This window comes from Theropithecus gelada, chromosome 15 (assembly GCF_003255815.1).
Source record: "Theropithecus gelada isolate Dixy chromosome 15, Tgel_1.0, whole genome shotgun sequence".
Lineage (NCBI taxonomy): Eukaryota > Metazoa > Chordata > Mammalia > Primates > Cercopithecidae > Theropithecus > Theropithecus gelada.
In genome coordinates, this window is record NC_037683.1 from 46,565,472 (window position 1) to 46,592,873 (window position 27,402).

General features: G+C 50.1%; 3 protein-coding genes across 7 annotated transcripts; 1 reads left to right on the forward strand and 2 right to left on the reverse strand.

Moving 5' to 3' along the window:
- Positions 1 to 874: 874 nt before the first annotated feature.
- Positions 875 to 8,096, reverse strand: CA9 (carbonic anhydrase 9). The gene is made up of 11 exons (XM_025360385.1): positions 7,704 to 8,096; positions 6,523 to 6,552; positions 6,190 to 6,360; positions 5,914 to 6,056; positions 5,726 to 5,818; positions 4,158 to 4,224; positions 2,692 to 2,849; positions 2,038 to 2,182; positions 1,896 to 1,922; positions 1,204 to 1,285; positions 875 to 1,072 (listed from the first exon to the last, which is right to left on the reverse strand). Exons 1-11 carry the CDS (start codon positions 8,068 to 8,070, stop codon positions 1,012 to 1,014), a joined length of 1,344 nt encoding a protein of 447 aa, XP_025216170.1. The 5' UTR covers positions 8,071 to 8,096; the 3' UTR covers positions 875 to 1,011.
- An 8,925-nt stretch (positions 8,097 to 17,021) lies between these two features.
- ARHGEF39 (Rho guanine nucleotide exchange factor 39) lies at positions 17,022 to 22,343 on the forward strand. Its single transcript, XM_025360386.1, has 9 exons — positions 17,022 to 17,270; positions 17,478 to 17,572; positions 17,853 to 17,973; positions 18,220 to 18,338; positions 18,959 to 19,029; positions 19,279 to 19,407; positions 19,614 to 19,843; positions 20,088 to 20,176; positions 20,354 to 22,343. The coding sequence occupies exons 1-9, from the start codon at positions 17,133 to 17,135 to the stop codon at positions 20,367 to 20,369; spliced, it is 1,008 nt and encodes a 335-aa protein (XP_025216171.1). The 5' UTR covers positions 17,022 to 17,132; the 3' UTR covers positions 20,370 to 22,343.
- Positions 20,842 to 24,044, reverse strand: CCDC107 (coiled-coil domain containing 107). 5 transcript variants are annotated; one of them, XM_025360391.1, is made up of 6 exons: positions 23,826 to 24,044; positions 23,580 to 23,731; positions 21,883 to 21,943; positions 21,696 to 21,786; positions 21,485 to 21,577; positions 20,842 to 21,403 (listed from the first exon to the last, which is right to left on the reverse strand). In XM_025360391.1, the coding sequence occupies exons 1-6, from the start codon at positions 23,929 to 23,931 to the stop codon at positions 21,382 to 21,384; spliced, it is 525 nt and encodes a 174-aa protein (XP_025216176.1). In that variant the 5' UTR covers positions 23,932 to 24,044; the 3' UTR covers positions 20,842 to 21,381. The 5 variants fall into 5 exon arrangements, with proteins under 5 accessions (XP_025216176.1, XP_025216177.1, XP_025216172.1 ...); XM_025360390.1 differs by having other exon boundaries at positions 21,161 to 21,403; positions 21,506 to 21,597; XM_025360389.1 differs by having other exon boundaries at positions 21,161 to 21,403; positions 21,485 to 21,597.
- Positions 24,045 to 27,402: the final 3,358 nt, after the last annotated feature.

Sequence of the window (27,402 nt, forward strand, 5' to 3'; positions counted from 1 at the left end):
CCTGAATGAGCAGGGCCTGGGTCCTTGCTCTGCATTAGGACTTCCTTTTCAGGGGAAACTGGGATGGGGGGCCTGGGCTCATTGAGGAGGGGCTGTGAACAGACTGTGTGAAGCAGGAAGTCTGACAAAACTGGGGGACATCGTAGGCCTTGTGCCCTACAGCCTGAGGAGCTGCCATCCATAGCACCGCCCTGTTCCAGCAGCCAGCTGGGCCAGACAGCACATCCTGAAGCAAAAACTGCAAGAGGTGACACATTTTCTTTGAGCAAGGTGAAAACCCAAAAGCTTGAGTGTGATGTTAAGCCTTGGGCTGCTGTCTGCCCTACCCCTCAACACATACACTGCACACACACATACACACAGCCATCCCAACAGTATCAGTCATTTCTGTCCTCTTCCTGATAGCATCTGTGGTAGGCAGAATATTCCCCTTCTCCAAAATGTCCATGTTCTAATCCTGTGCATTGTTCTTACCTTACATGGGAAGAAACTTGGTGATTAAGATTTTGAGATGGGGTGATTATCCTTGATTATCTAGATAGGCCCAGTGTAATCCCAAGGGTTCTTAAGGAGACAAGGAGGTCAAATGTAGAGGTAGGAGTTGTGACAATGGGAGCAAGAGATTGGAGTGATGTGTGGAAGTGGCTGGGAGCCAAGGAATGCAGGTTCCTTGAATCTGAATTCCTAGAATCTGAAAAGGGCAAGGAAACATTCTACTTTTAGAGCATCCAGGACGAGCAAGCCCTACTGACATCTGACTGCTGACCTCCGAACTGTAAGATAATAAATGCATTACCACTAAGTTCGTGCTAATAATAATTGGAAATTCAAATACCATCCTTCTGATTTGGGGAAAAAAGATGATGAACACATATTTTATTATAAATATTTACTTTAAAAAATTACTTGGCAGTTAAAAGGAAGTAGTGGCATAATGAGCAAGACAGGACAGTTACCGGCTCCCCCTCAGATGCCTCTGGCTGGCTTCTCACATTCTCGAAGATCCAGCCTCTAGGCTCCGGTCTCGGCTACCTCTGCTGGGTGGTAGCTCACACCCCCATTGGTTCCCCTTCTGTGTGTACACAACAGGGAAGACTAATCAGAAAACGGGCCCCGGAGCAGCTCATTTGCATGTACTTTTTACGAAGCGACTCCACACGGGGTTGGGGAAGGGTGTGCCTGAGGAAAGGGTCAGTGTAATACCTGTGTTGCCTTCTCATCTGCACAAGGAAGGCGACGCTGGTGACAGCAAAAAGGAGGCCAAAAACCAGGGCTAGGATGTCACCTGGAATGGAGAGCAGAGAGGGCTGCTTTGGGAAGGAAGAGGGGTCTGCAGAGTTCCTCAACACCTGCCTCAGTGCACTCCACCACCCCTGCCCCAAGTTCTCAGGCAGCCCCCAGTGCCTCAGTCTCCAGAAGAGGCCAGCCAAGGGATGAGGGTGGATACACAAGAAGGGGCAAGATAAGCACCGTTTTTCCTTCCTAAAAGCCAAGTAAAAGGGCTGTTTGGGGCCAGGCACAGTGGCTCATGCCTACAGTCCCAGTGTTTTGAGAGGCTTAGGTGAAAGGATTGCCTGAGCCTAGGAGTTCGAGGCTGCAGTGAGCTATGATCGTGCCACAACACCCCAGCCTGGACAAGAGGGAGACCCTGTCTTTAAAAAAAGGGGGGCGGGGGTTGGGGAGAGGGATGCTAGGAGATTTCTCAAGCTTCATTCTAATCAATTAGGCCCTGGGGACAATGGGGAAATCCCCATCATGATCTGCCTCTAATATTGGGATTGGGGTCTGTTCTGCAGAAAAGGAGAGGGAGCAGAGGCGGTCCTGAGCAGCCCTGAGGCCGAATGGTGCTGAGGAGTCTCCTGGCATCAGGACCAAGAGGAGGGGCACAGACTCACCAGCAGCCAGGCAGGAATTCAGCTGGACTGGAGAGAAAAAGGGAGATGTGAGAGGCGGGCTGTGACAACCAATGACAGACACTGGCACACACATGGGAGGATAAGGGACCCCCGGCTGGGGGGACACCAGACAAAGCTGTACCTGGCTCAGCAGCCCGAGGACTGCTGTCCACTCCAGCACGGAAGGAGGCCTCAATCACTCGCCCATTCAAAGGCTGCGTCACTCGGAAGTTCAGCTGTAGCCGAGAGTCACCAGGTCCCCACAGGGCGTCAGAGAGGGTGTGGAGCTAGGGAGGTCGGTAGACAGTGTGGGTTGGTTCATGGCATGACAGGAAACAAGGGTCCCAGGCCAGCTCACAACCAGCACCTCAGGGCTCCATCCTCCATCTCCTGTATTCCCCACCCGGCCCCTTGGTATCTTTTATAAATAAATTAATGTATCCTAAAGATGGTAGGCAGCGGTGGGATCACATAGCTCACTGCAGCCTCAAACTCCTGGACTCAAGCGATCTTCCAACCTCAGCCTCCTGAGTAGCTGGGACTAGGCGCACACCACCATGCCCCGCTAATTTTGGTTTTGTTGGGGTTTTTTTGGTAGAGATGGGGTCACACTATGTTTCCCTGCCTTGTCTTGAACTCCTGTGCTCAAACCATTCTCCCACCTCAGCCTCCCAACGTGCTGGGATTATAGGCGTGAGCCACAGAGCCCAGCCTTGATTTCTTTCTTCTCCTCTTTCTCATCTTACATCCTCCTTCCCCCACACCCACTGTGTCCACACACACACCCCAGGCCCACCTGCTTAGCACTCAGCATCACTGTCTGGTTAAACACAGTCCAGATGACACCCTGGGCACAGGGCGGTGTAGTCAGAGACCCCTCATATCGGAAGTAGCGGCTGAGGTCAGAGGGCAGGAGTGCAGATACGTCCAGTCCTGGGACCTGAGTCTCTGAGCCTGTGAAGAGGATCTATGTTGGGGTTTCACTTACACTGCACTCCCTTAAAGCTTCAGGGTATAGACATACAGTTTCACCTCCCAGAAGCCAAGGTAACTCAACTCTCTGAGACCACTTCTTCACTAAGTGCAGGCCCTTCCCATAAGACATAACTCAAAAAAAGTACTGGGCATTGGGGCAACTGGAAGAGGCCTGAGGGAGCGAGAGAGGGAGAAAGAAAGGAAGGAGAGAAGGGAAGGCAGGAGGGAAGGGAGGAAGGAAGAGAAGGAAAGAAGAAAGACCATCTGAGTCTACACTCTTAACTCTGTGTACCATCATAAAGTGCTGGGTCACAAGTTTAAGCCCAGAGCAAATTAAAAATAAAAAAATGAATCCCAGCACTTTGAGAGGCCGAGGCGTGTGGATCACAAGGTCAGGAGTTTGAGACCAGCCTAGCCAATATGGTGAAACTCTGTCCCTACTAAAAATACAAAAAAATAAAAAATAAAATAAAATAAAATAAAAAATGATCTGAATAACTTGTAAATAAATATGAATATTGATACAAAACAGACACAAGAAATGCAAAGGCAGAGTTCTACCTAGTCTAGCAGAAACCTAAAAGTCTAGTAGAGTAAGTGAGATTTAAAATGGCCCAAGAGTGACTAAGAAGGGAAAGATTTCCAACAAAAGTATTTACAAAGTTAAAACATTTGATGCTTATTAAAGATAAACAGTCCTCAGAAAAAGTTTAGCTCTCCAGACTTGACCTTGACAATTCCAAACACCATTTTTTGGTCTTGTTTTTTTTTGTTTTTTGTGGGTTTTTTGTCTCATTTTTTTAGACAGAGTCTCGCTCTGTCACCCAGGCTGGAGTGCAGTGGCGCAATCTTGGCTCACTGCAACTTCTGCCTCCCGGGTTCATGCCATTCTTCTGCCTCAGCCTCCTGAGTAGCTGGGACTACAGGCACCCACCATGCCCAGTTATTTTTTTGTATTTTTAGTAGAGATGGGGTTTCACCATGTTGGCCAGTATGGTCTCGATCTCTTGACCTCGTGATCCACCCGCCTCGGCCTCCCAACGTGCTGGGGTTACAGGCGTAAGCCACTGCACCTGGCGGTTTTTGCTTGGTTTTCAATCTGTAGGCAGCCGTTTGCAGGTAACTGCGTCTGTCAGCTTCCTGGTTATTATCAAGATGAGCACTGGCTCATGCTTCAATCCCTCCTGCACTGGAGAGAGCCCATCTCCAGCCTCAGACCTGAAGCTCCCAAGGGTGATTCTTTATGAACTAGGCCACAGAGATTAGTAGCCAGACCAACAAACTGACCTTCCTCAGCGATTTCTTCCAAGTGAGACAGCAACTGCTCATAGGCACTGTTTTCTTCCGGGCCCTCCTGGGGGATGACATTGTAAGGCAGATGAGTGCATGTATCAAGGACCATAGCTGAAGGCCGGAACATCATGGGGGTTCCCATGGTCCTCTCCCATTCCTCAGCTCTGAAAATGCTGAGGGAACGTAAAATTGTAATGGTGGTTGATTTTTGTTGTTGTTGTTTTTGGGACAGGGTCTCCCTCTTAAAATCTTATGTATTAGTACTCAAACTCTATGTACTCTTGCTGTGCGAACCAACAAGCTTGGTGGACTGGTTTTCAATGACAAGCTGGAGAGGGAGGGAGAGAGGCCACTTGATGAGGATACTAGGCTCTCAGTGAACTGGGCCCTTCTAATGTTTGCAGTCTCACTCACTGCTGCCTCCATACATAACCCCCACAGGAAACCATATATACACCTTTGTGTTGGTGTCACCTCTGCCTTCACCTTCATCATTCTGTGTTTGGCTTTTCAGGAGAGGTCCTGACATGCCACTTCTTTTATTTATTATTCTTTTTTATTTTGCTTATGAACCTAATGTTAAGAACATTATAAACCTAAGAGTATGAACATATTGACATGCTATGTCAGAGGCATTTCTCTGAACTTTGCGTTGTGTGGCTGGTGTTAAAGAATCAGTGAGTGTGGCTGGGCATGGTGGCTCATGCTTGTAATCCTAGCACTTTGGGAGGCTGAGGCAGGCGGATCACTTGAGGCCAGGAGTTTGACACCAGCCGGACCAACATGGTGAAACCCCGTCTACTAAAAATACAAAAAAAAAAAATTAGCTGGGCATGGTGGCACAAACCTGTAATCCCAGCTACTCAGGAGGCTGAGGCAGGAGGAAACCCGGGAGACGGAGGCTGCAGTGCCCCAAGATCACACCACTGCACTCCAGCCTGGGCGACAGAGAGAGACTCTGTCCAAAAAACAAAAATCAGTGAATGAGTGAACCTAGCAGGCATCTCACCATCCCTTCCCTTTACTGGCCTCCTCTAATTATGGTGGATGTAGCCTTGATTATTATGGGTCCAAAGAGGTCACTAAACACTGCATTTCACAAAGGGGAAATGATGGGTCATTGGAGTATTAGAGAAATTACTCTTCCTGATATCTAATGCACTGCAGGAGCCATTCCCTAAATAGGCCATATTCTGAGACTTTGCACATTATGTTCCCTCTGCAATGAACACTTCCTTTTCTTTCCTACTAGTGAAGGCTTTAAGTGTCACCTCCTCTGTGACCACCATTTTTACTATGTCCTTCCTATGTGTCTGTCATGTCAGCCTCCCCCACTGGCTGTGGGCTCCTCAGAGGCAAGGACCCACAGCTTCAGAATCCTTGTTGTGGACTGGTGCCTGGTTCACAGTGGGTGTTAAATGAACGAACAGTGCGTGAAAGAGTTTGTCAGCCAGGGGCCAGGGTGAGCATGCTGTGATGGGGTCTCTGGCACCACCATACAGAGTCCGGGAGGGAGCATGGGATGGGAAAGCGAGGAGTAGGGGGTGTCCAGGATCTGGTACCTCCAGAAAAGCGGCCAACACGGCCAGGCCTCCGGGGCGCCCCAAAGCCTCCTCAACTCTGGCATAGGCGGTGCTGAGGTGAACCACGTGGATCTGGAGAGGACACGAGGGTAGCAGAGAGCCACGTCTCTGGCCTGGCCCCGCCCCGCCCCGCTCCTTTGCCCCTTCTCCGCCAGCTCCGCGCTCACCTCGGCAGGGAAACGGTGGCCTTCCACAGCGTGCTCCGAGCCCGGACGACCTGCAGCACCCCAGTGCAGATGCAGCTGCAGAGCCCGGTACTCCCGCCCAGGACCCAGAGCCATCTCTAGCCCGGAAGGCAGGGTCAGTTGCACTGCGTAGGGAGAGGCAAGTAAACCGGCCCCGCCCGGGAGGGGCCAGCCCAATCCCCGGGCAAGCATTGCAGCGAAGGTTCCCTTTCCTGCGCCCCGCCCCATCCCCAAGTCTTGGCGGGGAGACCCTCTCACCACTGTGGCCATTGTTGCGCAGGCGCAGTTCTGGGAGCGGCGGTAGCTCGAAGCCCAGGAGTTCCAGGGGTCGCAGGGCGGGGCAGAAGGCGGCGAGCTGGGGGCGGATATCTACCGGGGACTGGAAGCGGCCCGCGCAGGCTGGGGACACCTGGGGCCAGGGCGGGTCGCCTGGGGTGGAAGAGTTTAGTGAGGAAGTCTGACGCCTAGGTCAGGAACTCAGGGAGCCCGGGTAGAAAAGGTGAGGGGATGGGACGGCAGGCGGCGGGTGGGACGGGAGATCCATAGAGCTGGGTTCCCAGATTGGGTCTGTGCAGCAGGTGGGTGTCTCACCTCCATAGCGCCAGTGTCTCTGGTTATCCCCTGTATAAATGAAAAGGATGAACCGCCCAAGCTTAGGGCCCAATCCCTTCCTGGCGGCCAAAACGATGTCACAAACTCAGATGCCTTACAGGGGCATTACCGGTAACAAATGCCTTAAGCGGGCCAGGTGCAAAGCTCGAGACCGCACTCAAACTCATCACCGCAACTGGGTGGGCCAAACAGCTATCCTACCAGTTTGCAGTCATTGTCTTAGGGTCTGTAAAAGTGAGTGGCTGCTTCAGGCCAGGCGCTGTGGCTTACGCCTGTAATCCCAGCACTTTGGGAGGCCAGGGCGGGTGGATCATCTGAGATCAGGAGTTGGAGACCAGCCTGACCAACATAGTGAAACCCCGTCTCTACTAATAGCCGGGCGTGGTGGCGCATGCCAGTAATCCCAGCTACTTGGCAAGAGGCTGAGGCAGGAGAATTGCTTGAACCCATGAGGTGGAGGTTGCAGTGAGCCGAGATCACGCCATTGCACTCCAGCCTGGGCAACAAAAGTGAAAGTTCGTCTCAAAAAAAAAAAAAAAAAAAAAAAAAAGTGAGTGGGCACTTCAGTCCTGAGTCCCAAATGAGTGAGTACACCATCTTTCCTTTCTCCTTTCTTTCTTCTCCCAACTCATCCCTCTGCCTTGTCTAGTCTCCAACCCCTTTCCCCAAATTCCTGGCTTGGGAGTCAAGACGCCACGTTTCTCTACCTGCTGTGTCCTTCTTCCTAGGCCTCAATTTCCTCATTGTAGACTGAAGATGAGATGACTTCTACAAGCTCTTCTTGCTTGTCCTCTGGTACCCATTTCACCTCCTTTCCTCTTCCCCTCAAACTCTCTGGCTCTCCTTCTTCACCTATTTTTTCTCTGCACATTTTTTCTCTCATCTGCACTTCTCATCCCTTTCTCTTCTCCAGCCTCCCCCTTCTCTCCCATCTTATCCAACTCACTTCTCTCCTTTTGCGCCCTTTTTATTTTCTCTCCACATCTGTCCCTTTCTACCTCCGAGAGTGGGGATGGGGATATTGGTATGGGACCTATGGAAGGGCTTCTGTGGGAGTACAGGCTCCCCTCCTTCGCTAAGTGACCAGAGCCTAGGCTGGGGTATGGGAGGGGAGGCATGAACCTCCTGAAACCTGGATTTGGAGACTGGTGACCACTTACCTTCTTTGTCCCCGTGGGCATTATTCTGGGGTTCTTGAGGATCTCCAGGAGCCTCAACAGTAGGTAGATCCTCTAACTTCAGGGAGCCCTCTTCTTCTGATTTAGGCTTAACTTCAGGTAGATCCTCCTCTCTGGGTGGATCCTCCTCTCTGGGTGGATCCTCTTCACTGGGCAGATCCTCCTCATGCAGTTGGTCATCTTCCCCAGAAGAGCCTCCTCCCAGCGGGGAATCCTCCTGCATCCGGGGCAGCCTCTGGGGATGGGCAGGCACCAGAAGCAGCAGTGACAGCAGCAGTTGCACAGTGAGGCCTGGAGCAGGGGCTGGGATCAACAGAGGGAGCCAGGGGCTGGGGCACAGGGGAGCCATGCGGCTGACTGTGGGGTGTCCCAGCACACGGTGTGTACGGGCTGTACGTGCATTGGAAACAAGAGCTGGGTGGGGGAGGAGCAAGCCTGGAGGGGAGCAGGCTGACTCACAGAGCGCCCTTTTGCAGAGATGGAGCCAAAGTCTCACAGGTTTGTCTGGCCCTGTGCCCCCTCCCCCATACCAAAGCCAGGATGGGGGTGGAGTGAGGGGCAGGTGTGTGCACAGGCAGAAGGTTATCAGGGCCATGGACTCAGCTTGGAACCCAAGGCACCACCTGGCACTATGCAGGCTCTCCCTGGCACCACCCAGCTGCTTGCCAGCCAGCCTCAGCTAACCCTGGCCTGCTTCCCAGCTCCAGGCACAGAAGGGGAAAGGCAGGGGAGCTGGGGCCCCCATGTCCTCTGGCTGAGAGGGAAAGCAGCTTATGTATACATCCCTGACTCCACTAGGAAGCAGGTAAAGGGGTAGGGCAGGCTGCTAGGGGAGCCCGAGGGTGAGTTAAGTACTGGGTATGTGGGAGACAAATTTGAGCTTGAATCAAAAGCAAGTGTATGTGTCAGAGGGGCTCTGATAGGTTTAACCTATATTTATTTTTCATCACGTTACTCAACTGCTCAAAAGTCTTCATTGGCTCCCCAGTACCTACCACAATATGCACATTGTGTACTTCTGACTTCCAAGTCCCTTCAAAGCCTTGCCCAAGAGACCTTTCCGCCTTGTCTCCTACTACTCTCCCTCATACTCTAGCCAAATTAAACTATTATTTTTTTCTCCAAACCTTTTACTACCTTTGTTAATCTAGTTCTTGCTCCCTGAAATGCTATTTACTATTGCATCCAACAAATATGTATTTAGTACCACCACAGGTCCAGCACTGGGCTATGGACTAGGGACATGGAAATGAATAAGACACAGTCCCTCATTTTGGGAGGCTAAGGTAGGTGGATTGCTTGAGTCCAGGAGTTTGGACCAGCCCGGGCAACATGGCCAAACCCTGTCTCTACTAGAAATACAAAAAATTAGCCAGGTGTAATGGCATGTGCCCGTAGTCCCAGCTACTCAGGAGGCTGAAATGGGATGATTGCTTGAGCCGAGGCGGTTGCGGCTGCAGTGAGCTGAGATTGTACCATTGCACTCTGGCCTGGGTGACAGAGCAAGACCCTGTCTCAAAAACAAAAAAAAGAAACAAAAAGCCAACTGCCTGCCCTGAGGAGCTCGCAGTCTAGTGAGTGAGGGCAAACCCTGTCAATATCATAATATTGAGGGAAGAGAGATGAATTCTGCTTTAGAAGATAATATAGAAGTAGGCAAATTTGTTTATATCCTTGAAGAAATACCAGTTCAATTGGTAAAAACAATAGGGAGAATGATATTCTGGGTGAAGGGGAGGCATAAAATATTATGAGCAGGAGAGCGACAGAATCCAATTCTCATACTAGGTCATGTTGAAGGCTAGTATGGAACAGAGATTGCAGGGGAAGACTGGGTGCAAGGAGATGGGGTAGAAGAGTGTGAGGACCCCAAGGATGGGCTTAGGCCTCCCAGGTTTTTTTCTTTTCTTTCCTTTTTTCTTTTTCCTTTTTTTTTTTTTTTTTTTTTTTTGACAGAGTCTCACTCTGCTGCCCAGGCTGGAGTGCAGTAGTGTGATCTCGGCTCACTGCAATCTCCACCTCCCAGGTTCAAGCGATTCTCCTGCCTCAGCCTCCCTAATAGCTGGGACTACAGGTGTGTGCCACCACGCCCAGCTAAATTTTGTATTTTTGGTAGAGATTGGGTTTCGCCATGTTGGCCAGGCTAGTCTTGAACTCCTGACCTCAGGTGATCTGCCTACCTTGCTCTCCCAAAGTGCTGGGATTACAGGCTGTTTTTTTTTTCTAATTAATTATTTTTAAAATTTATTTTCGAGATGGGATCTCACTATGTTGCCCAGGCTGGAGGCCAGTGCCTATTTACAGGTGCGACCCTGCTACTGATCAGCACTGGAGTTTTGACCTGCTCCAATTTGCACCTGGGTCAGTTCAACTATCCTTAGGCAACCAGGTTGATGCAGAACTTAGTGCAGACACCTGACTGGTATACTACACTACAGCCCAGAACTCCTGGGATCAAGTGATCCTCCTGCCTCAGCCTCCCAAGTAGCTGGGACTACAGGCACGTGCCATCACCGCTAGCTAGTCTGCCCTTTTAACAATTTATTAAGCCTCCTCTAGTCCTCCAGGTGCTGTTCTAGGCCCTACAGATGCAGCATTGAATAGAGAACAGCTCTACTGTTTTGTAGCTCACATTCTAGTAAGGCTCCACTGGCTTCAATAAACCACAAGAGAATAAGGCCATTTCGGGTCCATCTAGGGCTAATATTCAGTAGGCACACACCAATATGGTTGAGTAGCTTAATTAAATATATTAAGATATTTCTAATCCTGTTGGCATATAGCCATGGCCCCTAGCTCCCGGGTGCCCCTGCTACCCTAGCTCTTCCTTAGGGACCCTCTAGACCTCCTGATCCCTTATCTAAAGAGGTATTTCCTGGCATAACAGAGTCCCCAGGAGCCCACTTGAGTGCCTCAGCCACCTTCAACTCTGATGGGTCAGTGCTTGTGCACTTGCTGCTGTGTTCCAAATAGTTTTACTGGCTGGGTGCGGTGACTTATGCCTCCAATACCAGCACTTTGGGAGGCCAAGGCAGGCAGATCACCTGAGGTCAGGAGTTTGAGACCAGCCTGGCCAACATGGCGACTCTACTAAAAATACAAAAATTATCTGGGCATGGTGGCAGGCACCTGTAATGTCAGCTACTCAGGAGGCTGAGGCAGGAGAATCACTTGAACCTGGGAGGCGGAGATGGCAGTGAGCCGAGATCGCACCACTGCAATCCAGCCTGGTGGACAGAGTGAGACTCTGTCTCAAAAAAATAAATAAATAAATAAAAATAATTTTTAAAAAAATCCTGGCTAACACAGTGAAACCCCGTGTCTACTGAAAATACAAAAAAAAAAAAAAAAAATTAGCTGGGTGTGCTGGCAGGCACCTGTAGTCCCAGCTACTCGGAGGCTGAGGCAGGAGAACGGTGTGAACCCAGGAGGCGGAGCTTGCAGTGAGCTGAGATCGCACCACTGCACTGCAACCTGGACGACAAAGGGAGACTCCGTCTCAAAAAAAAAAAAAAAAGTTTTACTGTTCTCCCTGTCTAATCCCTTCTATTCTTTGAGACTCAGATGAAAGGCCACCTCCTTCAGGAAACTCCTTAACCAACCCTCTACCATTAGTCTGGAAAAGATCCCTGTCATCTTTGAGCCAACCCAGTTCTTTGCCTGCCCTCAATAATAACCTTGTCCACCATCTAACTCATATAAGGGTGATTTATGACATTTTATCTGCTCTAACGGCCTTCAGCTCCATAAGGTCGGGGCTCAGTACTTGATTGAGTCAGTCTTTTATTCAACCGCCATTATTGAGCATTTTCTGTTTGTAGATTACCTTGCCAGGTGCTTGAGAAATACCAAATTGACTAAGATATAGTCTCTGCCCTCAGGGAGCTCATTGTCAATGACCTGTGCATGTCAAACTACAGCTATTCCATAAACAAGACATAACTTTTTACATTATTATTATTTTTGAGACAAGGTCTTACTCTGTCACCCAGACTGGAGTACAGTGGGGTCATCATAGCTCACTGCAGGTTCAATCTCCCAGGCTCAAGTGATCCCCCCACCTCAGCCTCCTGAGTAGCTAGGACCACAGGCACAAGCCACCACCCCTGGCTAATTTTTTTAATTTGTTTTGTAGAGACAGGGGTTTGCTATATTGCCCAGGTTGGTCTTGAACTCTTGACCTCAAGTGATCCTCTGACCTCAAGTGATCCTCCCACCTCAGCCTACAAAAGTTTGGGATTATAGGCGTAAGCCACCATGCCTGGCCTCACACCACATTTTTGTGGCACTCCAAATCATCTGTGTTGTCAGATGACTGTCATATTGTACACCAAAATATATATGGCTGAATAACAGTTGTCCTCCAAATGGTCATCCTCAGATGTAGTCAGCCTAAGATTCTAGGGTGCCATTTCTGGAGCCAAATTCAGAGCTCTCCATGGCAGTGTTGTCCAGTGTACACTCTGAATGGCCAGCTGATTGTCTTGGTCAGCTCTGTCTTTGGCTTGGACCTTGCTTGGCTCCTGACACATGGAAGTACATGGTAATATCTGAATTGGACAGGCCTATACAAGACAGAATGTGGTAAAGACTAATTCAGCTCTCTGTTACAGCTCACTCATTTTCCAAATGCGATTCCCTATGGCTCCGTTTCTCTCCTTGTCTCTCTCGTCTCTGATCTGAGTGGAGAATGTGGACTCTGATCCTGGATCATGCTGGGAGTCTGCCAAACCCTAAAACAGGTTTGAGTTATTGTTTCCTGAGTCTCCCCAGGTTGGGACAGAGTGTACTCAGGACTTACTGATGAGGGCACCCCACACCTGGATCAGGACCTCTCTGATCCAGGTTATTATAGGTCAAGTGTTTGTTCATGAGGGTTTGTGTTTTAAAACACTGAAGGGTCATGTTACTAAAACATGTCTCTGCCTATCCCAGCATGGCAGAGGAGGAAACTATTCACTGGTTGGGTAGAAGGGAAAATGGTCCCTCTCCCAAGTCATGGCTTGGGGGCAAAGACTGATCAAATTCCTTATAGAACCTTGAGGCTAACTTGTAGTTCTGGCCACCTCCCCATCTTTATTCATTTCCAAGGGCTGCTGTAACAAATTACCACCAACTGGGTGGCTTAAAACAACAGAAATGGATTTTTTCACAGTTCTGGAGGCCAGAAGTCTGAAATCAAGGTTTTGGCAGGGCTGGACTCTCTCTGAAGGCTCTGGGAAAGAATCCTTCCTTGCCTCTTCTAACTTCTGGCGGCTCCAGGCATTCCTTGACTTGTAGCTGCATTACTCCATGTCTGCCTCCAACTTCGCATGGCCTTCTCTTGCCCCTGTGTCTCCACTGGGTGTTTCTCATTGAGACACTTGTCATTGGATTTAGGGCCCACCAACATAATCCAGAATGATCTCATCTCAAGATCCTCAACTATTGGGAGGCGGAGGTGGACGGATCATGAGGTCAGGAGGTCGAGACCAGCCTGGCTAACACGGTGAAACCCCATCTCTACTAAAAATACAAAAAATTAGCTGGGCATGGTGGTGGGCGCCTGTAGTCCCAGCTACTTGGGAGGCTGAGGCAAGAGAATGGCGTGAACCCGGAATGTGGAGCTTGCAGTGAGCCGAGATTGCGCCACTGCACTCCAGCCTGGGCGACAGAGCAACTCCATCTCAAAAAAAAAAAAAAAAAAAAAAAAAGATCCTTAACTAATTATGTCTGCAAAGACACTTTTTCCAAACAAGGTCACATATGCAGATCTTGAGGATTAGGACATGGACGTGTCTTTATGGGGCCGCCATTTAGTCCACCATCAGTACGGTGGAACTGAAGTGGATGCACAGGATGAGAAGGGATGAGTTCATATTGAAGACTCTCATGCTTTTGCCCTTATCCTGCTCCTTATCTTTGCAAGGCAGTGTCATCCACTCCCATGGCTCCTATAAATTGATGACACCCAAGTATTCCCAGGCTGGACTCTCTCCCCATGTCAGACCCATAACCATCTGCCTAATAGACAAGACCCAAGACATCTCCACTTGAATGTCCCACAAGTATTTCAAGTTTAACAGGCCCCAGGTTGAATTTGTCTTCCCCACAAACCTCCTCTTCATCCTCCTTCAGTAAATAGCACCACCCTCTGCCTAGAAGCCAGAAACCTGGTACCATCTCTACTTTCATCTTTTCCTTCACCCTAGCATTCAATAACCATGCCCTATAGATTCTACCTTCTAAATTTTTCATCCACATTTTTCATCTTTGCTCACACTTACATCAGCTTTTACCTGGATGACTGCAACTGCCTCCTGATAGGTCTTGCTGAGTCCAGCTAACCAGAGTGATGTTTCTAAAATGGCACATCTCATTATCTCACTCCCTGTTTAAGGCCTTTCAATGGTTTCCCATTGCTCTTAGGATAAGGTTCACAGCAACTGACGTGGCCTTCAGCGTGCCACTATTGCCCTGGTTTCCATGGCGGGCTTGTGACCTAGGGGAGTCCAATCAGTAAAGCTCTCTGTCTGAAGTATTTGATGGCTAAGGGAACCAACTCTGCGGACAACACATAAAGAAGCACACAGTCATTGTAACTGTGGGCAGCCACCTTGTATCCACAATGGAAGCCAGCCTTAAGATGAAGGTAAAACCATGGAAGGCACGGTGGAGTGGTGGAAAGAGGTCCTTGGTAACATGATTGAGCTGCTGGATTAGGCCAACACTAGGGCCCACCTGCTTCTGGACTTTTCAGTTGCATGAGTTAATAAATTATCTTAATGTTTAGCCACTTTGAATTTATTATTACTTATATCACAATTTTACTGATATAAATTCCTTCTAAGTTTGGCCTCTGTCTACCTCTCCAGTCTCCTTTGTCATCACTCTCTCCCTTGCAGTCTATGCTCTCATCTTACAGAACGTCTAGCAGTTCCTTAAATTCATCGTATGCTTGTGTATGTGTGTGTCCAGGCCTTTGTCCGTGCTGTTTGACTCTTTTTTCCACTTCCCCTGCTGCCAGCACCCAGCTCTGCCTAGCCAGGTTTTATTCATCCTTCAGGTCATCAGTTCACATATTACTTCCTTTGAGAAGCCTTCCCTGACTCCTACACTAGGATCAGTCCCTTCACTGCATGATTGTGTAGAAGCCTAAATGTCCCTTGTAATGTTTCCTCATTTTATGGTGACTCCTTACTGTATCTGCCATGCTGGAGTGTAAGCTGCCTATGGGCAGGAGTCATATTTCTCTTGTCCACCATTTCATCTTCATGCCTAGCACAGGACCTGGCACATGATTGGCATTTAATTTTTTTTTTTTTTTCTGAGACGGAGTTTCGCTCTTGTTGCTCAGGCTGGAGTGCAATGGCACAATCTCAGCTCACTGAAACCTCTGCCTCCCGGGTTCAAGAGATTCTCCTGCCTCAGCCTCCCAAGTAGCTGGGATTACAGGCATGTGCCACCATGCCCGGTTAATTTTGTATTTTTTAGTAGAGACAGGGTTTCACCATGTTGGTCAGGCTGGTTTCCAACAACACATAAAGAAGCACACAGCCATTGTAACTGTAACTACCGACCTCAGGTGATCTGCCTACCTCGGCCTCCCAAAGTGCTGGGATTACAGGTGTGAACCACCGCACTCAGCCTAATTTTGTTGAATGACTGATGACTGTTGTTCAAAGCATCCCTAGGGCTTCTCCAGCATCCATCAGGTTGAATGCAAAATTTGAGGATAAAGAATAAAGGGGTTATTGACTACCCTCTGAACCTCCTCCTGTTGGCCCCTCCTATCTTTGGCTGTGGGAGCAGAGTTTAGCAGCTGTTCCAGGTAGAGTGTGGTATGCCTGACTTGCTCTGTGAGAGATTTGGTCCCCAGGGAATTAGTTGTCGCCAATTGTTTTCAGTGTGTCCTCTCGGCTTTGCCCTCTTCCCCAACCGATGCTTATAGGAGGCTCTATTCTCCACCCCCTCCCACCCACCCAAAGCACTAACACACACTGGCAGCATTCACAAACATACCCATCACCAACTGCACCCCAGGTGTTGTGGTCTACTCTCATCACCTGGGCTCACAGTGACACCAATTACCACGGGATTATCTGTCCTCGTCTATGTTCGAGCTCTTAGTGTGTGGACTGTCCCACATTCACTTGAGACAGTATAACCAGTCCTCTACCTATTTGGTATCACTACCAGTTTCCTTGGGACATGAGCCCAAGGTACAGTCTGATCCAAACTCTCCCCTTCCTTCAACCAAGCGCTTCAAGTTATTCCTCCCTGGTCTAAGCCCAGCATTATTTCTTTCTTAGAATTCTTAGAATGTCAGAGCTGGTGGGGAGGTGGTGGAGACCTCAGAACCTTGACAATCCCCTGGTTCTTGGCTTGGGGTCCAGATTCCTAGGAGTCCAAAACAGTAGGGAGGGGGCCTAAAGTTTCTGACATTTTGTTTTTTTTATAACATTTTTTTTTCTAACTACAAAGTAATGCATGCTTAATGTAGAAAACTTGGGAAAGGCAGAAGTATACGAGAATTTTTAAAATCGCCCTGTCTGTCCCGTTCATCCCTTTAGCTTCAGTGATCCAGTGCCTGGCACAGATACAGATTAGGTACTTAATACACATTTGTTAAACAAATTATCTTCAATTCCATTACCCAGAGATAAAAACCACAGTTAACTTTTTTTTTTCTTTCTTTTTTTTTTTTTGGAGAGATGGAGTCTCGAACTCCTGGGCTCAGGCGATGCTCCCGCCTCTGCCTCCCAAAGTGCTGGAATTACAGGTGTGAGCTCTCGTGCCGGCCACACAGTTAGCTTTTGCTTGTTTCGCCTTCAAACCTTTTGTATGTATTTTATACAAAGGAGATTATATTATACACCTTCGTAGCCTGCTTTTTTCCTCTCAGCAATATACTTACTATGTGTGTTTTCCCATATTAATAGCTTCTTCACAACACCATTTATAATATTTAATACTTTCATATCATTCCTTCAAATGGCTATACCTTTTCCTAGCCAATTCTGGGAACAACCGACCCCCTGGCATTCGGCATGGGCTCGGGACAGAATGTGTACTGTAATGATCGCGCCCCACCCCCATCCAATTCTCCAGATAGGACGCTAAGTTCCTGCCAGCATCTGCAGCCCGTCTCCTGACTGAAAGTTCAGGCTGCTGCTCCAACATAGTGCCACTCAGAGGAGGGCCCCACACCTGCCCCACCCCGCCCTGCCCTTGCCGGCGCCCCGCAGCTAAGGCGCCTCCCTCGCGGTGGGGCAGGACGAAAGAGACCCTGCGCTGTCCGGCCGGCCGCCGCGCATGCTCCTTCCTGCGCGCTGCCCTCCCCGGCCCCGCCTCCGCGGCTCCCGCCCTAGAGCGGTTAGGATTTGAATCTGCCGCGGGTTGCAGCCGGAAGTGTCGATCCCCTAGCCAGGCATGGAGATCCACTACCCGGGTGTGCGGTCCCCGGTGCAAGAGCAGCGTGCCCGCTGGGAGCGGAAACGCGCTTGCACCGCCCGGGAGCTGCTAGCGACTGAGCGGCGCTACCAAGAACAGCTGGGGCTGGTGGCCACGGTGCGGGACCTGGCACACACTCCCATTATGGAACGGGGACCCCAGGGTGTGGGAGGGTCTCTGCGAGGTCGGTAACCCGGAATAGGGTGGTCTTGGACTATCCTTCTGCATGCAGGGAGCCTGGGCAGACTTCTGCGGTTTCTGGGGGAGCCTGGCGTTAGCCTCCTCTTCCTCCAGGCTAGGAACCAATATTCTCTCCTTCCGCAGTACTTTTTGGGGATCCTGAAAGCCAAGGGGACCCTGCGACCACCTGAGCGCCAGGCCCTGTTTGGCTCCTGGGAGCTCATCTACGGCGCCAGCCAGTAAGTGGAAGGGGCACAGGGAGAGGAAAGGAGGGAGAGTCCTGGCCTGTGGCCGTGCACAGAGCTTGGAGTCAGAGACTCAGATTGTATCAGGTTCTATTTGGAGTCCGCCAGTTACCTCACCTGTGGCCTTGGCCCAGTGCCTTTAGCATGCCCTTGTTCTCCATCTGTACAATGGGGTAATAGCACTACTATTAGTGCTATTAATTCTCATGAGAACTAAATGAGGTGGTGCTTGAGTGGCTCTAGAGCTGCTCTTTTGCTGTCCTCGCCCACACAGGGAGCTGCTTCCCTACCTGGAAGGAGGATGCTGGGGCCAAGGGCTGGAGGGCTTCTGCCGCCACTTGGAGCTCTATAACCAATTTGCTGCCAACTCAGAGAGATCCCAGACCACCCTGCAGGTAACCTGGAGATGACCTCAAATCTTGCCCCTTACCTTTCCCCTTCATCTGGAGACCCAAACTTTATACATTTCCTGCATTTATAGAGCCCTCTGGGTGCTCAGCTCTGTGGTAAGTTCTCTGTAGGGAGACAGGGTTTCTCTTAGGAGCGCACAGCTTACTGAAGGCTGGGAATGTGGATACAGATGAATGCAATATAAGGAGTGGCTTGTCTCCCTGCTTCCAATCCTTTCTCCCTCACTCCAGGAGCAGCTAAAGAAAAATAAAGGTTTCCGGAGGTTTGTGCGGCTTCAGGAAAGCCGCCCTGAGTTTGGGGGCCTTCAGCTCCAGGACCTACTCCCTCTGCCTCTGCAGCGGCTCCAGCAGTGAGTGAACTTCCCTTGATTCCAGCCGCCTCTCTCTTTGAGATTGTATGACTGCGGCCCTCAGTTTTGTGGGATGTCTGGGGGTCGATCCCAAAGCCCTGCCTCGACCCTGAGCCAAATTGCTTCTAAAAACCTTTTGCAAGAGTAAATGTGAACCCATTGGAGTACTGAGAGTCTGCAGCCTGAGGCCCTCAGCTGGAACTGTGGGACTTTACATTGAAGTGAGAGGGCCTCTACTAGGGCCTGAGGCACGGTTTCTGGAAAAGTTTCAGATGAGGGGCTGGCCTGGCTTAGAATTTCTGTCTCTGGGTTAAGCCTGAGTTAAGGGCTATAGTCAGGCTGTCTGTAGCATCCTCCTTGGGTTGATAAACTTTCATCTTCCAGTCTGGCCTCCTGAACTATGGCTAGTCTGCCACTGACTCTTCAGTGCGGGATGGAAGAGGGCTGTGTGGTGTGAGCCCTGGTTCTGAGTCCTACATGAAAGAAGGGGATACAGTAGCCAGAAGCAGATCTTTCCTGGCCTTGCAATTGAAGTATGGGTAGAGGGTGATCTGCACATCAGGCAGGGGGAGTTTTGCCTGGCTGTGCTTCCCCTCAGACTTCCCACTGTTGAATTCCAGGTATGAGAATCTCGTCGTTGCTTTGGCTGAAAACACAGGTCCCAACAGCCCTGACCATCAACAGCTCACACGTAGGTTCTTGCTCCTCTGCAACGCAGGCTGGAGGCTTCCTTTCCTGTATCCCTTTCTGACTCTGACCTCCAACAATGTCTGGTATGACCCTATCTTCCACTGACATGTATACAGTATCCTTACTGCTCTGCCTTTTCTTCAAGAAGTCAGACCCTGACCCTGGTCCCCTCCAGAATAGCCTCTTTCACAACCATGCCACCCAAAGTCAAAGTTATTTGGGGAGTAAGGTGTGGGAGATGTTATTCCAGGGGCTGCCCGACTGATAAGTGAGACTGCCCAGAGAGTCCACACTATTGGTCAGAAACAGAAGAATGACCAGCACCTTCGGCGTGTCCAGGCTCTGCTCAGTGGACGCCAGGCAAAGGGGCTGACCTCAGGTAGCCTGCCTACTTCCCCCTCAAACCTCAACTGCCCCGTCTTTTATTTTTATCTAACTCTCCAAGCGCCAACCAGCTGCTCTTTTCTTACTCACCCTTCTTCCGGTATTGACCCAGCACATAACCCCTGTTTTCTTAGCTTCCCTTTCCTCTTATTCCCATGGATCCTGAAGCTGCCCTAGAATAACAGCGCTCCCATCCCCCAGGGCGCTGGTTCCTACGCCAGGGCTGGCTGTTGGTGGTGCCTCCCCATGGGGAGCCTCGGCCCCGCATGTTCTTCCTCTTCACTGATGTGCTGCTCATGGCCAAGCCTCGACCTCCACTGCACCTGCTGCAGAGTGGCACCTTTGCCTGCAAGGCCCTCTACCCCATGGCCCAGTGTCAACTCAGCAGGATCTTTGGCCACTCAGGAGGCCCTTGTGGTGGGTTGCTCAGTGTAAGTAATAGGTGGGAACCCTAGACCCAAAATATGTCTCAGATGCTTATAGGCTGGTTTATCTTCCTGGTGTGGGTCCCTTTTCATAGGAACAGCACCATCTACATTGAGAGAGGATAGCTGGGGCTCAGGCTTCATACCTAGTAATTGTCTCATCCCCGAATTAGCTCCATGGAAACAGCAAGGGCTTCAGCTTTAGCCTGGACCTTTCTGAGCCATGCGCTAAGAGGTGGTCTCTCTCTAGCTGTCCTTCCCTCATGAGAAGCTACTGCTTATGTCCACAGACCAGGAGGAGCTGTCACGCTGGTACCACAGTCTGACTTGGGCTATCAGGTAAGTTGTGTCTTCCCCCAGGAAGGGCGCTGTGATGAGGCCCACAAGCAGGAAATAAGCAGTTCCTGTCTCGTGCCCTACATTGGTCTGGCACGCCCCAGCCACCAACCCCACAGATGATTTTGTCTGAAAAGAGCACTCATGCCAGTGCCTGAACTGACTGTCTTCTCTCCACAGCAGCCAGAAAAACTAGAGGAATCTTACAGATTCCAGAACTCAGGATACCTCAGGGATAGGTCACAGCCAGGAGTACAAAGGAATCTTCTTCAGTACTGAACAAAACAGAACCTTTCATGATTTGACAAAGGTCACTTTGTGTTTACCTGGACCAAGCTACTCAAGATCACCTGACCAACTCTTAAAAATCACGACCAGGCACAGTGGCTCATGCCTGTAATCTCAGCACTTTGGGAAGCAGAGGTGGGAGGATCGTTTGAGCCCAGGAGTTCAAGACCAGCCTGGGCAACGCAGTGAGTGAGACCCTGTCTCTATTTAAGAAAAAATAATTAAGATATTTTATTAAAAAAGAATCAGGAAACCAAGTCTGACCCAACTGAACCAGCCCCTAACACAGATGAGGGGATTTGGGACTGATAAGCTCCGTGCTGTGTCCATGGCCCATCATTTATCAAGGCTGCAGCTTTGTAAATGTGGCTATTTTTATGTTGTGTATAGTTTCTATCATTTATTTTTCCACTGGATTTGAGTAAAGTTTTTTCTTTTTTGGGGGAAAGACCCTTCTGTCTCAGTTTTGCTATGAGAAAAGGGATTTTTCGGCCCTGAACACGGGTATGCTGGTGGCCTCAGGAATACAAGGAAAAGAGCTGGAGCTCCCTCTATCTTTTCTGCTGTCACACTGGAAGGCAGCCTCTTTTTGTCCTAATAAGGACAGCTCTTCAAGAAGGCCCAGTTGTCCTTAGGCACCTAGTATGGGTGTGTATAACCAGCTAGGATGGAAAAAACACACAGGAGCACCCCATCACAAAAACAGACTTTGTTTTACTCAACCTTCAGCTATCGTCCCTCCTTCCCAGCCAGGGCTGTGACTGGGGCCCTCTGCCACAGTCTGGCTGCACCTTCTCCGTAGCCCCCGCTCCACTTCCCAGGAAGTAGATAGGTTCCATGTCTCTGTGGTCCAGTTTGTGGGCTCCTCCCAGTCCTGACTGTCACCAACCTCCTCCTCGTCTTGCTTTAAACAAAAGTCCTCAGGAAGAGGTCTGCTGGTCTCTGTGTGGGGAGAGATCAGGAATGTTCCAGTTTCAGAGACTTTGTCTCCACCTCCAGCAGACTCGCCTCCCAAGCCTTCACCTGGTTCTGAAGCCTCCATACCCTTGTCCGGCTTGCTGTCTTGCAGCAGCTCGTGGATGGTCCGTAGCTTCATGTTCAGAAGTTCCTGCTGGGCTCCAGCCAGAGTAGTCACACTGAAGAAATGTCCACTCAGTGGCTCCCAACTTATGTCCCCATTCCTCCCTCCTGCCACAAATTCCCCCAAAATTAACAGAATCATTGCTCTCCTCACCGCTCAAAAAGGGGGTCCAGCTGGGCCATCAGGTTGTTCAGGTGCTGCTCTGTCTGGGCCAGCTGTTGTGTCAACTGGGCCAGCTGTTGCTCTGGGGATAAGGCAAAAAAGGGGGGCAGAAGTGGTTACGTATCTTCTGCTGTCCCCTAATCTCCCTCTACCCAGCACAGACTTCTGCTACACCCACCTGACTGCAGTGGCTGCTGCTTGCTTGCCTCCTTGTGGAGAACCGCAGTTTCATCTTTCCCCTGTTGTGGAAGAAGGAAAGGGCAGAACTGAAGCAACAAGGTTCTGCTCCATCACCTCAGTCTCCAGAGCCAGCCAGGAGAGAGTGCAATTTGAGGTGGAGACGGTGATTGGGTTTTTAGCTCAGAGAATAGCAATTCTAATCTATCTAGCTCCTCACCCAGCACATGAAGCAACATGTCCTATGTCCCACACACGGTCATTCAGTTTGCTGAAAAACACCTCCAGGAATGAGCAGCTCTCTCCGGTTTGAATATAGCTCTGGTGGCTGGGCGCGGTGGCTCACACCTGTAATCCCAGCACTTTGGAAGGCCGAGGTGGGTGGATCACCTGAGGTCAGGAGTTTGAGACCAGCCTGGCCAACATGGTGAAACCCCGTCTCTACTAAAAATACAAAAATTAGCCAGCATGGTGGCAGATGCCTGTAATCCCAGCTACTTGAGAGGCTGAGGCAGGAGAATCGCTTGAACCTGGGAGCCGGAGGTTGCAGTGAGCTGAGATCGCGCTGCTGCACTCCAGCCTGGGTGACACAAGGAGACTCCGTCTCAAAAAACAAAAACCCTGGTTGTTAGACAGTTCGTGCATAAAGCCAAAATTTGTCCTTTATGTATCTTCTTTCCATAGTGCTTACTGGAGCCTTCCAAAATAATGTCTCCTCAATGTGACAGCCCCTCAGGAATTTGAAGACAATGGCCACACCCTCACCCCCTTTCCTGAGTCTTTTCTGGTTTAATAACTTCAGTCTTTACAGTCAGTGCTCACTGACGGTGGTTTTCTCTGGTGGTTTACTGAACATGTAGTGCTCTTAAAGCAGTGCCCTGAGGCGAATACAATTCTCCAGGGGCATTCTGATCAACAGGTGAAGCACAGTGCCATGTTCCCAGCACTGATTTGGGAAGTGGCTTGTCACATCCCACAGTAAACTCAGTCAACTGGAATGCCTAAATCTCTTTCGTAAGAGTTGCTGCTACTTTATGTTTCTTCCAGACTGTACTCAGGTCCAAGAATAGAATTTACTAGTCTGTCCTCAAAGTTCATCATTAAATTCAGTCATTCATCCTAGCCTGTCATATCTACCTGGGGTCATTATTAGCTATCTCTTCTAGTTTCATGCATCTAAACTGGTTCCATCGGTTCTATTTTATAATGCAACTATGTAATAGGGTCAGGGCTAAAGACACAGCCCTGGAAGGTACTACTTTTCAAAATGTACTGTCAACTCACATTTCAGGGCCTCCTTCCCAAGGACAACATAAGACCACTTCATATCTGGAACTCTAGAAACACGCTGCAGCAATCAACCTCCTGTGCCAAGGTGGCCCCACTCTTGTAGCATGGACACTGCTAGCTGGGTTCAAATCCTAGCTCCAGTAGTTGCCAGCGCTGGGTGACCTCGAGCAAGTGACTACTCTTCATTAGATTGTGGGAGAACTAAATGTGATGGTCATTATTTATTTACAGTTCACTCTTCACATCCGTTACCTCCCTGGATCCTCAAAATAACCTCATAATATTGGAAGGCCAACGGACCATTTGTGTTTATTTTACAGACAGGGAAGCTGTGTCTTGCTCTTGGTACCCTGGCGCCCCCATGGGAGATTCGGGCTCAGGGCATCCCCACCCCCGGCGGTCCCGCACCTGCAAACACTTGTACAGCACAAAAGCCACGACGGCCGCGGTGTAAAGCGCCCCCAGAGGCAGCGACCCGGCCCGGGCCCGCTCGCGCTGGTCCTTGAGCGGTGGTCGCCGTCGGGGTTCCGTGGCCCCAGAGCCGGGGTGGGCTGCGTTCCCTGCGGAGGGAGGACACAGGCAAGTCAGCCGAGCTGGGTGGGGCCTGGGACCGGTGCGCAGTCCCGGCCCTCTTCCAGCAGCTCTCGCTGATACCTGGGTGTGCCCGGAGGTCGGGACTGGCGCGGTCTCCTAGGACCCCGGGCAGCGCAGACACAAGCAGCAGCCCCACCATACCGAAGAGAGAAACTGGGCCCGCCATTGCCAGCCCACGGGTGGAGGGATGGGGCGGGCTGTTCCGAAGCAGTCCGGCGTTGACCGGCCGCCCCAGTGTTCACGCGCACGCGCAAGCGAGCACGCCCGCTACGGGCCTCCCGGGGAGGCCACGCCCACTCGTAGGGCGGGGCCAGACCATATTTGCATAAGATAGTGTCAATCCAGCTTTCCTGCATTTGCTCATTCCTTATCTATTAAGCTATTCTGCTAGCCACAATGCCTCTGGAAACCTATAGTCTTAGAAAGTTATGCCCAAAAACGGTTTGTTTTTCTCTGACGCCACCAACTTTCTCACCCTAATGTAAAAATAAAGTCTTTTTTAGGGCTATAAAGTAATACACTATGCCAGCAACTACGCAAGTCGTGCTGAAGGCCTGTATCCTAGGCTACAAACTGGGGACTATGTTCCTCTCCCGCTGCCTAGGGGAAAGTCCCCGGACCTCCGGCAGAGAGTGCCACGTGCATAAGCACGTAGACATTCCCCTTTCCCACTGTAAAGTCCGCCAAGAAGCGTGTCCCGCTGAGCGGCGTGGTGCGGGGTAGTCGTCCGTCAGCTCTTCTAGTTACGCAGGCAGTGCGTCTTGGCGCACTAACCACACGGGGCTCATTCTCAGCACGGCTGATTTTGTTCCTCAGACAGGGTCGCACACTGTCGCGACTAACTGCACCCTCGATCCCTCACCTCAGGCTCCCAAGTAGTTGTGACTGCGGGCGCGCGCCATCATGGCCGGCTAAACTGTTATTTTTTGTAGAGATGGATTTTTCTCTTGTTGTCCAGGCTGGTCTCGAACTCCAGGTGTCAAGCGATCAGCCCTCCCAAAGTGCTGGGATTACAGGCGTGACACCGCGCCCGGTCACCGCGGCTGCTTTTTATGCGCGGGCATCTTTACTCTGTTCTTGGCCTTGCTATGAAGTGCGCTCATTACTCTTCAAATATGGAGCATTCCTGAAAAAAGGAATGCCTCCTCTTCTACTTCCCTCTCCATCTGGCAAACGCTTTAGTAGCCACCATTCATTGTGTAGCTGGTACACAACTTACGGACTCTGCTTGGGCTAGAATCCTGGCTCCTGTACTCAAGAGCGGTGACCTTGGGAAACTTACTTCTGTCTCTCCGTACCTTCTTTTCCACTCTGAGGAATGAAGATAAGCACTTACTTCAAGAGCTATGATGATTAAATGGAATCACTCAAGCAAAATACTCAGAACCGTGCTTACATATTAGTGATTTTTTTTTTTTTTTTTTTTTTGAACGGCGGGTCGCTCTCTTGTCTAGGCTGGTCTTAAACTCCTGGGCTCAAGGGATCCACCCGCTTCAGCCTCCGGGGTAGCTGACATTACAGGCACATGCCACCACGACGGACTCTAGTGATTTTTTAACCTGAGCGGCTACTACTATAAACCAGACAGTTGAAATTACATTGACTCTCTCCCTGACACGCTTTCTGCATAGCTGGGTTCTACACAACCTTCAGGTCTCAGCTCAAGTGTGTTCCATCATTCAGAACCCTTAATTCAACTTCTAATTTATTTTTTAGTGCCACTATTTCACTTTCTTCAATACCACTAGACAAGCAGTCCCCAATCGACCTTTTTGGCATCAGGGACAGGTTTCGTGGAAGACAATTTTTCCATGGACGAAGCGGGGTGGAGGGATGGTTTCCGGATGAAACTGTTCCACCTCAGATCATCAAGCATTAGATTCTCACGAGGAGCACGCAACCTAGATCCCTCCCATGCGCAGTTCACAATATGGTTCGCGCACCTATGAGAATCTAATGCCGTGCTCATCTGACAGGAGGCGGAGCTCAGGCGGTAATGATTGCTGGCCTCACTGCCCACCTCGTGCTATGTGGCCCGGAGCCTAACAGGCCATAGGCTGGTGCTGGCCTGTGGCTGGAGGTTGGAGACCCTTGAGCTAGGCTGGTCCTAAATTCCACAAGGGCCAGAGCCACCTCTCTTTTTTCTTTACCATTTTGCTTCCAGAACCGAGCACAGCACGTGGCACCTGGCGATAACAGGCACTCAATGAATCGTTGTTGAATGACATTAATGAATAGTTGAAATGACCCAAAAGGGTAATATAATTAAGCTCTTTCAAAGAATGAGGAAACTGCAATTCAGGAAGGTTAAGTATGTTATTAATAGGTAAGAGGCAGGGTGGAGATTTCACCAGTTTTCTGCTGCTCTCTATACCTTCTGTTGAACAGCCTTTCCCCATCCTTGTCTTCCATGACTTCACCAGGCAGGCAGGTATTCCTCCTGTTCCACAATCTCTTAATGTTCCACAGAGCCTTTCATGGTCTCTTAATTGGGATACACTGGGTAGTCTGTCTAGTTAGATCAAGAGCTGCCAGACAGGAAACCATGTTCCATTAATCGCATTTTCATCTCCAGAGCCTGGCATACAAACAGGCAATCAGTACATTGTGTGTGTTAAATAAATGAATGAAGCCAAGATCAGTGGCTCATGCTGTAATCCCAGCACTTTGGGAGGCTGAGGTAGGCGGATCACCTAAGGTCAAGAGTTGGAGACCAGCCTGGCCAACATGGCTAAACCTTGTCTCTATTAAAAATAGAAAAATTAGCCAGGTGTGGTGGCGGGCACCTGTAGTCCCAGCTATTTGGGAGGCTGAGACAGGAGAATCACTGGAACCTGGGAGGTGGAGGTTGCAGTGAGCTGAGATTGTGCCACTGCACTCCAGCCTGGGCAAACAGGCAAGACACTGCCTCAAAACAAAACAAAACAAAAACAAAAATTAGCCAGGTGTGGTGGCCAGCACCTGTAATCCCAGCTACTCAGGAGGCTGAGGCATGAGAATAGCTTCAACCTGGGAGGCGGAGGTTGCAGTGAGCAGAGATTGCACCACTGCACTCCAGCCTCAGTGACAGAGCAAGACTCCATCTCAAAATAAATAAATAAATAAATAAATAAATAAATAAAATATGGGTGTGTCTTCTTGTTTTTCCTGAAAGGAGGGGGAAGGACAGGACAGGGAGAAACCCTCACCAAGGGGAGTTGTCATAGTGTAGTTCAAGGGTCCCCAACACTACTGGTCCATGGCCTGTTAGGAACTGGGCCACACAGCAGGTGAGCAGCGGAGGAGTAAGGGTGAGCGGCAGAGTATGGAGGGAAGCTTCATTTGTATTTACAGCCACTCTCCATCCTGGCATTACCGCTTGAGCTCCACCTCCTGTCAGATCAGTGCGGCATTAGATTCTCATAGGACCACAAACCCTATTGTGAATTGTGCATGCACATGATATAGGTTGTGGGCTCCTTATGAGAATCTAGGCCAGGTGCAGTAGCTGATGCCTATAATCCCAGCACTTTGGGAGGCCAAGGTGGGCGGATCTCTTGAGGCCAGGAGTTCAAGACCAGCCTGGCCAACATGGTTAAAAAAAAAAACAAAACAACTTCTCTACTAAAAGTACAAAAATTAGCTGGGCATGGTGGTG